Source organism: Acanthochromis polyacanthus, chromosome 5 (assembly GCF_021347895.1).
Source record: "Acanthochromis polyacanthus isolate Apoly-LR-REF ecotype Palm Island chromosome 5, KAUST_Apoly_ChrSc, whole genome shotgun sequence".
NCBI lineage: Eukaryota > Metazoa > Chordata > Actinopteri > Pomacentridae > Acanthochromis > Acanthochromis polyacanthus.
This window is the reverse complement of record NC_067117.1, coordinates 26,758,954-26,769,186: the sequence shown is the minus strand read 5'-3', so window position 1 is coordinate 26,769,186 and position 10,233 is coordinate 26,758,954. Positions and strand designations below refer to the sequence as shown.

The following is a 10,233-nucleotide window of genomic DNA, read 5'->3' as shown; positions in this document are numbered from 1 at the left end:
GACACAGATTGTACAATACAGGAGATTTTTTTTATTTTTATTTTTTAGAAATTTGAATATCAACTTTCTAAAAGCATTTTATCAGTGACCTTTTTCATTTCTATGTGTTGAGAATAATAGCAAGATGAGTAACTGTAATAACCTATCTAATACCTGGATTAATCAGGTATTACACATGGACGTGTCCCCAAGTCAATAACAATAACTTGTTCTTATTCTGGTTCAAGTGTGACACAGCAGCACCAACAGTTATTAGATCATCAGCTTGCCCCGAATTGGACAAATACAGTCAGATGAAGTTGTTTTCAAGAGAAGCTAACCCGCTTAACATGCTGCAAGAGAACCTAATTTGTCTGAGAATAATAGAGCGCGATGATAAGAAACAGGTCACCGCCTGCATTCCGTAAACAAACTGCCGCTTTATCCGACAGAACAAGGTGAACTTCACTACAATTTTATTATCTGCTTACTAAAGCGCACCAGTGATGAGGTTGTGAGGATGAATGTAAAAGGATTAGAGCCCGTTCATGAGGCACAGTCAACTGTCATCACCCTAATTCTGACTTCTGTGAGAAAAACGCTTTCAAATCACATTTCTAAATATCATGCGTGCCAAAAGTCCACTTCAGTCACTCTTCACACAAGACAGACACGAGTTTGTTACAAATTGAAAACCTGTATTGTGCAGACAATAAATAGTGCTTACAAAGGGATTTTTGTCTCGTACACAGACAAGGTTTCTGTTTAAGAACATTTACACTGTCGATATGAAATTCGTCAACTGAATCGGTGAGACTCAGACACGGCTCGGGGATGTGACTACTGATACTGGAGTGGGACTGGTCGACTCGGTCACATGCACTGTGCCCCTCTGCGGCGTCAAAAAGGACGTCTTTCAAAAGAGTCTGTTTACAAAAAGAAGTCTTTGCTTGTCTATGGCGAATCCACGATTCTTCCTGCTCCTCTGAAAAGGTGAAGTGAAGGTTAAGGAGATGTTCCTCTGAGCAGAAGTGGAGGCTGCTGCATGCGTCCTCTTGTAACGGCAGATCCATTTCTAGAGACATAGCCTCCAAGGTTCGCTGGACCCGAATATCAGGACACCCACTGACTGTGGGCCAAGGCGCTGGAAGACTCCGTGCAAAGTCTTCACTGACAGGACCAGATATAAGCAACTCTTCACAGAAGAAACCTTGCTAAGGCCGGTGGAACCTGCAAAGGTAGGAAAGGGGGGAAAGTGTGAGCGTGGACTGAAATATCCACATATTAGCGTGTCATTAATCAAGATACTATTATTAGCTCAGTGGATAGTGCTCTTCAAGAACAGGGTCTTGCGTAAGCATGAAACGGTTCTGGGTTCAATTCATTTTTTTTTTTTTAGCTACAGTCCTTCCATAAGCAAAGCGTAAGCCAAATGAGTACGGACATCCATTATAGCAGAGAGGTGGTGCAAAAGGGTGCAACTTTTATATCCCAGGGGGCCACGTAGCCGCTAAATTTAGGCTCTGCACTGCAGGGTGTGCACTTATTGATGTCAAACCGTTGGATAATGCACCTTGGAATCATTGCACAATGTCACACTGACCCTCTTAGACATCCACTAACAATAGCTGACAAAAAGAGAGCGAGAACAGAAAAGCCAATGATGGGCGCCCATGCTGACCTCGTCAAATGCTTGCTCGAAGAATGAACTTCCATCTCATTGCTTTTGAACTCATTCAGTTCCTTCCGTATCGCCGCCTGCGGGAACACAAAAGAAACATCAAGTGTGAGCTCAGGTGTTCCTCCTCGTACACTGATGAAGCCACTCAGGCGGTGAAATGAGAATGCTGTGAGAAACGTGTTGTTTAGGCGCCGATTATTTGAGGTCAACTGGGTTTTGTAGGAAGAAAAGTGAAAGTGGGCCACATAAGACATCATTTAACGGCTTTTTTATCATATCGGACAAAGTATGATGGAAAACCAGTAGGGTGATATGGACTAGAATGATTGTTCTCATGCTAATGATATGTTTAATTATAGTAGCATGACCTGGACTTCCATAAAACATTTTAAATTTAAATAAATTGGCATTAAACCAGTAGAAGCTAATGAGCATCCTCAACTTTTGCATCGCTTTCTGAGAGCTTTTTAGAGTCCCTGAATGCAACACACAGCGGGACATTTCAGCTACCTTGTCAGCAGCTGACAGTCTGGTCCAGGGCTTGTCAGCTCGCCTGTCATAGTCCTGAGCTTTTGCAACTTCCACATAGTCGCTGAAACGAATCAGGATCTTTCTGTCCCGCAGCTCGTCCACCGTCGGACGCTGGTTCAGCTGGAAGATAAAGACAAACGTCAGGCTCGTCACCTTATCAATGCCTTTAAAGACATAGGTGAGAGAAACTCACCTTTTGCTTTTGAGAAAAGCAAAAGTGGGTCAGGTAGTGGGAGGAAATTTAGCAAATCAAAGCAGCCGCCTACCTTTCTGTTCAGCCGCTGTTTAATTTCCCTCCTCTCCTCCTGTTCAGTCTGATCATTTCTCTCTGTTGACACAAAGAAAGATGGAAATTAGATCCAAAAAAGCAGGTAAAAAGGGTTGAATCACAGTAATTACACATATTCATCCTGTCTGGAGATTCTGTGCGTGATGAACAGAGCTAATACTGTATTCCAGCGCTCCACAGTGAAGCCCTCTGCATTATTGCTGAATGCGAGTTCATGAGCGAGACACGAGCAGATTAGTGCACTAATAGGGTTTATCTTTTATTAGATAGAGCAGAAAGATCCCTGGATGTCACTTCATTTATTTTAATCTCTCTCTCTCTGGTTTCAGCCTAAATAAATTCGGTGAACTACTTTGGCAGCTTAAAGCAAGGCTGACACCTGTCGCCGTTTGAGCGTAGTTTGTTGCATTTGGCACAGCATGAGCACAAACAGAAAACAGCAGAAACATTTTGTGTTTTTACACCAAATGTGCTGTGGATAAGACGGGGCTGCATTGAGCTTGAACACGTGTTCCTGTGCAGAAGAGACGAGGATACAAACAGCTGCTCGGAGCTCACAGGTGGCCGTCTCAAGTGGGAAACTCTGATCAGTGCAAAATGTGGGACTCGTTCTCACATGACTGTTTCATAATTGTTCTATTCTGTCTGGACAGCAGGATCTAGTTTCACAGTTTGTAGCACGATAATATGACACCTTTTGTTCTAGCAGGCGTAAGCTGGACTTAAAATGCCAATTCACAGATGGGGAACTACAGGGACCTAACGTTACGTTGATTTTGGGGGATTTGTGGTCAGGAGTGACGTCTACAGGGTGTTCTTGTTTTCTCACAGAGCTGCAGCCAGCTTTCTCCAATGATCAGTATGACAATGAAGTGCAGAAAAATATTTAAAATGCTGATCAAACAAGTTTGTCTGAAGGGCAGCCCAACACACAATGACATTTAAGTTACAAAACGAAACGGAGAAAAAGAGAATATCTGCATGTTTTTGTTTGTTTTTTAGTTTTTTTGGAAGTGGAGAAAAAAATTAAATTTCATACAGTATACATGCAGTTGCTTTATTTTATTTTTTAAAATGTTCATTTGAGTTATTTGATTTATTTTAAAACAAATGAATATATTCATATACTTTTAAATCTATATTTCATTTGTGTAATTATTTTTCTTAAATATTAATTGAAGTTAGTATTTTATTTGTTATTTATTTTGTTTTCTCTTAAATATTAATTTGAGTTATTATTTTATTTATTTTTCAACTAAGTAATTAAAATATTCTTATTTGTTTAAATATATACATTGCATTTGTCCAATTCCTTTTCTAAAATATTAATTTAATATTTTATTTATTTTATAACATTTATATATAAAATATGAAAATATATATTTTTTAAATTTATATAGCATTTGTGAGCCAGGTGCAGAGGAATTTTATTCTGAATTTGCATTTGCACAATAAAAGGTTTTATATCTGTTTAAGTTAAAATATAAGCTGACAACGCAGTAGTGTAAAGAAAGTGACTACAGGGGTAATATATATATATATATATATATATATATATATATATATACATATGTTAAATAAATTTAAAAAGTAGAACAAATAAGCAATTAAATTAATATAAAGTCAAATAAGAACAGATTGGAATATTATAGGAATTATCGTGGAAATACAGCGAATTTTCACTTTATATTTTCAAAATTTATTTTATTGAACTTTTATTGAATTGTCTAGGGTTGCACCTTAGCATTTTTAACAGTGTTTTTTTTTCTTTGAATAAATCAGCGATGCAGTGATTTTAGGATCCATCCTGACTACTTACGCTGTAGTATGTAAACATGTAGAACGTCTGTTTAAGTCGCAGGCAGTGTGGATGTGTGATGATGGCATTTGACAATAAATGATTCGTACCAAAAAACAAACAAACTTACGCTTCAGGATGTTCCGGCTCTCCAGCTCCTCTACCGCCGGCCTCTGGCTCAGTCTCCTGCGGAAAAACACCAGAATTACGTTCTGGACCATGTTTCCTTCCCACGCTGCTCCTCGCAGTCCTTTCAAGTCCCTACACTAATACTAGCAGCACTTCGGGAGCTTTTGCCGGTGTGCAGAGCTCCAAGATCCGCACATCCACAAGGCAAACACCGCGTCCCACCGCGAGTCCAAAGAGCGGCTCCACATCGGGACCAGAGAAAGTCTGGCGGCGCGTTTTACAACAAGAGCCGCTTCAGTGTGAAATGAAAACCTAAGGAGCCTCTCCGTGGAAAGAGCAGCTTTGGTTCGGATGTTCCAGGAGCGCTGAGGTGTAGGCTGAAGAGAAGTGGTTGGATTTCCCTGCTGAAATGTGGAGGACGCTGCGCTTTGGAGCTGAGTGGACTGATGGAGCTGCACCGCCCGCCTCCACTTATCACATGCTGAATGTGAAGGGGAGGGACTGAGGAGGAGATTCCCTCAAAACACACACAATCCCACAACACACACCCACAAACCTGCTGCAGCACAGGGAGCTGACTGTGATAAGTTACTGTTAAAATGCAGCCAAATTCTAGCAGAAGTGTCCCGGTTTTCCAAAAATACTGAAGAAAAACTGTGAAATCTGCAGCTTTTTTGGTGCCAAAAAAATGAGAATGACCATTCAGAGTCAAAACTGATGGTGGAAACTGAACAAAAAAAGTAGTGATGACTTCATTACCTTCTTTGTAAGAAAAAGTTTGAATGTAAGAGATAAAATCATGAACATGACTTTAGGTGCAGCAGCTCTGGAGGCATCCATAGGACTATACTGCTATATTTTATTTTAGATATTTGGACTGTAAATCTCTCAAAGTCAATATTCACTTCTTCTAAAGAGCCAACATGTCTGTTAGATCCACTCCAGTATTAGACATGATCTTTTTATTAACAGGCTACATACTGTAGGTTTTCAAGGTTTTACATGTTTTAGTCAATTATAAACTTATATCCAAGCTCTATTTTATTTCTAAAATTAAATTGTGTAATTATCTGCACAGAAATAGTTTGAGGAGTTTCAGTCAGGATTTAGCAATGACTAGATTTAGAAAAAAGCAATTCATGAAGCAGTATTTTGAGCAGCTACTGAATTTATTCAGCCAAGTGTATGTTTTTCTAACTTTACACTGATACCATAAATATTACAACTATTTTTATTTTTTTACATTGTGTTCAATTATTTTTCTTAGTCCCTAAAATATATTAAACAATCAACACATTGCTGCCTTTGAATAAATATTCCAAATCCATTATTTTTTTATCCTTTATTGTTTTGGGTATTTTATTTTTAAATGTTAAACAGAGTTGTGGATCATAAAGATGTTATTTATGGAATATAAGATAAACGTTATTGATCCCACAGTGGGGAAAGTTCATCATTATATGTTTGCTATTTACAGTTAATACATTTTAAATGAAGAAAAAAGTTTTAATTTATATTTACATGCTGATCACAGTGGAAACACGATGTAAATATGGTATATTATTATTATGTATGTTAGTACTGTACATTTACATTTCTATTTATATATAATGATGCACACTGCAGCATGTTATATGGAATTATGAGAGGGGTTTCCAACAAAAAAGTAAAAATAAAGCATCTGTACCAATTAGAAACCTTCAGATAATAGTGTAAAAAGATCAGCAGGACAGGTAGGCTTTAATGCCGTCTCTCTACAGGATTAGTTTTATTCTGATTAACTTTTGAGGATGTAAATCGTCAGAAAACTGTGAGAAATGAGCCAAAGTCTTTGGTCTGGCTAAGATTATCAATAGGAAAAAGTAAAATATCCTCACAGCTGAGTACCTCCATCCGACAAGACTAATTATTTCAACCATTATCTGGTTCAGGTATATTTGATTTATTGAATATTCAGTTACTCGTTGCAGCACCAACGAGGACTACAAGCGGTTATGCAACATAATGCTTTACATGCAGTCATGTGGATAAACAGGAACACATACGTGGCCCCTGATAGCATTCGTGTTTATGTGCTAAATGCCTGCAGCTTTAGGGTGGTTTGGCAAAACCCGATTTAGCCTTTGACACCCGGCATTCCACATCATCTGAATCGTAGGATTCCTCACATGACTTTCCAAGATAAACCTCCACCCCGCCCCTCCTCAAAACACTAAATTTGCCACCCAGCAGCTGTCATGACAGCACCAGTCAGGACTCACTTTCCTATCTTCAATCAGAAGTGCAGTGCTTCATTTTTAAGCCATTATTTCTTCATATTATACATTGAAACTTTGCCTACTTGCTCAGTTAGCCCCCGCTCGGGTGCAAATCTGCTTTGCTGCTGCTCAAAACTGTAAATCAGCATCTACAGCTGCTCCTGTGGTTAAATATTCCATATCTAAAGCTCAATTCCAGCTAAAGCTAACTAGCTCAAAGCTGTCTCTCAGTGTAGGAGAGCAGAGAATGAGATCAGATGTTGTTCTGACCAACTCAGGTGCTTGAAGTGCAGACCGAGAGAAGGAAAATTACACTTACTGGGAACACAGTGTGTCTATCACAGGAGGATAAAAGCAATTCTTCACATTACTGAGGTAGACAGTGTGTTTAGTCTGGATTTACAGCAGGAAAGCCCGGCATCCTCTTTAGCTTGTCATAATGATCCTTTAAGAGCCCTGAGACATCTCTCCCCAAATCTTGTTGGAATAAACTTTGCCATCTAGGCAGCCAGACATTACAATGACTCAGCATAGTTTTTGTTAACTGAATCACAAAATCAACCCAAAGACACATTTTCTGCGATTATTATAAATGCAAATATGCAACATTGCTGCCTTGTTGGTATTTTTTACTCTAATTGCCACCTCCAAATGCCCATCAGTTCAGCACAATGCGTACCCACTCATAATAAAATATGCTGCCTTGTGCTACTTGTCAGACATGTCGATGAATATTTATTCTTATGTCTGTCTCCTTGGTTAGTGTTGGAACACTTTTTTTTCTTTTACGACAGCCTACAGTTTGTGAAAAACACGAGTGGAAATGTTGTTTGTGTGAAACATTTATAGGGTGCAGAGCTGAAAGTGACACCTGCAACACACACAGACTGACTGAGGTGCAGTGCGAACAGATGTGTAATCTAAAATCTAATCTCTCATCTCTGTTAGCACACATAAGCGTACAAAGCTAAACATTACCAGCTGTAGAACATGTCAACTGTCCAACGGCAGCCCAGCATTACACTACTCTGCAGTCGGTGTGAGGGAAGATATTCCACTCTGTGCCACAGCTGCACAGTTCCTGTATGAGTGTTTCTATTGTCCCAAACACTCCAACAGAGTGACACATCTTCTGTGCAGCTGATCCAGTCACATGAGCTTCACCAGACACATTCTCTCACTTTAACTGTCATTAGTACTTCAAAGCAATGAACCAAGATCAGCCAATGATCAGCAGATACTCTAAGAATAGAACTAATTCTATTTGATCTCATTTTTAGCTGGTAGTTTGAGTGCGCAATGGCCAGCAGTGATGCTTAATAAATCTAAATGTAGTTTGTATCAGATGAGTCTGTATCAGGAGATGCTCGAAATAATAAGACTTAGATTGGTACATACCAAAAACTGGCAATCAAAAAGTCACAAGGGCACCTGTGACTGGAGGTGCATTCCAGTTTTAACTTTTTATTTTAAAATGCATTTTGTCACATTTTTATAATACACGACTTTGCTGCTAAACATGAGCTGAGTTCAGACTATGACAAACACAAAATAATAGAAACCTTTTTCTAAGCTGCAACATTTGGTCCACCGCTGTGGAAATAATGACAGGGTGGTTGGCACCTAGATTCCAGGTCTAAAATAAGCCTCCTGTCCTGTGATGGCTTCAGCTGTGACTGGGACCACTGAGGGCTTACAAAACAGGACCACAGACATGGCAATATTGGAAGCCGGGGGGAGTAGATGTGCTAAATGGAGTACAACTATAGTGGGATGTGTGGTCTGTTGCAGAAAGCATTTCAGGTCAATAGCATTTGGCTCAGCTCAGAGTGAAGCAGTCAGAGAAGCTGTATCACACGTATTTCACATTAGAGAATTTAGGTGCTGCAGATTAAAAGCAACAACAAAATCAAAGGATCACAAAAGAAAAAGTGAGTCAGACTGTTTCTATTTTACCAAACAATCCTAATGGGCTTTTAGTCACAGCCTCCTGCAGCGATCAGCGCTTCACAAGTGCTCACCCACTCTGTTTGGTCAGAGGTAAAAGTTCCTCGTTTTGCTGGAGAACTCAACAGCATGTCAAAGCAATGAGCCGCAAGTAAGAGCAGGGGCTGATGGGAATGTCAGCCCATAAAAAGTGGAGGAGAATGGGATGAGTCAGGCGCCACGGGCCAGGCAGCGGCCTGCTACTGCCCACTGAGGTGTATCCTAATCCTTCGCTCCTACCCCTCAGTGACAGAGCCCCAGGACGGCAGAGCCACCGTCGGATGTGGAGTCTCCATGAGGCCAGGAAGGCCCAGAGGACGCGGGATAGTTGGGGGGTTGTTGCCAGGAACAATTAAAGAAACCTTCTTTAATGGCAGCCTACCAGAAGCTCACCATTTATGTAACTTGCGTGCGGTTCAGGACTTGTTTGAGTAGAAGGGTTGACCTGGATGTCTGACGCTGTTACTGGGTCACATGAATATGAAAGACTGTGGCTTTGAGGGGAATGCTAGTGGGACATACATCTGTGTTTTAACCACTATACTAAAGAAAATTGGAAAAACTCTTCAAACTACCTTGTAAAACTTATTTTAAAAGGCTTGCTGTGCTATTGATGATTCATGAATGCGACACATTCAAAGACTCAGACATGAAACCAAGAATCAATTCTTTATCTAGCAGGTTGTTTGTCTCCAAGGCTTTGCCCTTTACTGCAGGTCCACAGATCAAGCAGGGGATCATGTCTGGGTCTTGAATGGCCTGCCGGGAGCACAGTGTGGAGGAGGCAATTCCAAATAGCATAGTCCTGCTTCACTACAGGTTACTGTACATTGGCTGTCTACTGTCACACTACAGAAAAACACTTGAAGTTACTGAACAGAAGCCATAACCTTTCACAATGAAAACACCAACAACGTTCTATCAGAGGTTCCTGTTTAAATCAAGCAATTTCTGTCCAAAACATGGACCTTTTCAAAGCATTTCAAGAAATGGAAACACGCTAAATGCCCGGGGTAGACATTTGCACAAAATCACAATTTTTGTGAGCCAAGTCATAACTGATTTAATGCATACGTAGTTTAATAGTCCGCAACCTTGTTACCAGCTCTGTGATGTTAGGTTTAGGCACAGGCAGACTTCAAGGTAAATGTGAACTTCTTCATGAAAAAAATGTTCAGAAGCATGTATAATGTTTACCATGTTCACCAAGTTAGTTTAGCATTTTAGCATGCTAAATTTGGCTAATTAGTGCAGAACAAAATGCATGCAGACCAACGTACAACCAACCAAATACAAACAAAAATTTTGACTGGATAGCGGAGCTACAATGAAAGATGACAAAGGGGATCCATCCAATAGCTGAGAAAATATTTCACTCAAAATGACTAAACTGAACATCACGGTGGCGCCACAAGAAATATCTGGGGATCATCAATGTCTGCAGAAGTCAGAGGTAATATCCACACAAAATATCCAAAGTTGTTTAAATCAATCCACTAGACTTTAAGAAAGTTCCTTGAAGACGTTTCACCTCTTATCCAAGAGGCTTCTTCAGTTCTGGTGGTGGTTGGTGTTGCCTGGG

The 10,233-nt window shown here is 39.9% G+C and overlaps 1 protein-coding gene across 3 annotated transcripts in view; it reads right to left on the bottom strand.

Moving 5' to 3' along the window:
• Nucleotides 1-656: 656 nt before the first annotated feature.
• Nucleotides 657-10,233, bottom strand: part of phactr3b (phosphatase and actin regulator 3b) — a 64,851-nt gene continuing 55,274 nt past the window's right edge. For all 3 annotated transcript variants that reach the window (XM_022194256.2, XM_022194258.2, XM_022194259.2), the window contains exons 9-13: nt 4,409-4,464; nt 2,458-2,519; nt 2,171-2,311; nt 1,661-1,737; nt 657-1,209 (exon numbers count right to left, since the gene is read on the bottom strand). In XM_022194256.2, the coding sequence (XP_022049948.1) occupies nt 1,194-1,209; nt 1,661-1,737; nt 2,171-2,311; nt 2,458-2,519; nt 4,409-4,464 (352 nt within the window). In that variant the 3' untranslated portion in view covers nt 657-1,193. The remainder of the gene's footprint in view (nt 1,210-1,660; nt 1,738-2,170; nt 2,312-2,457; nt 2,520-4,408; nt 4,465-10,233) is intronic.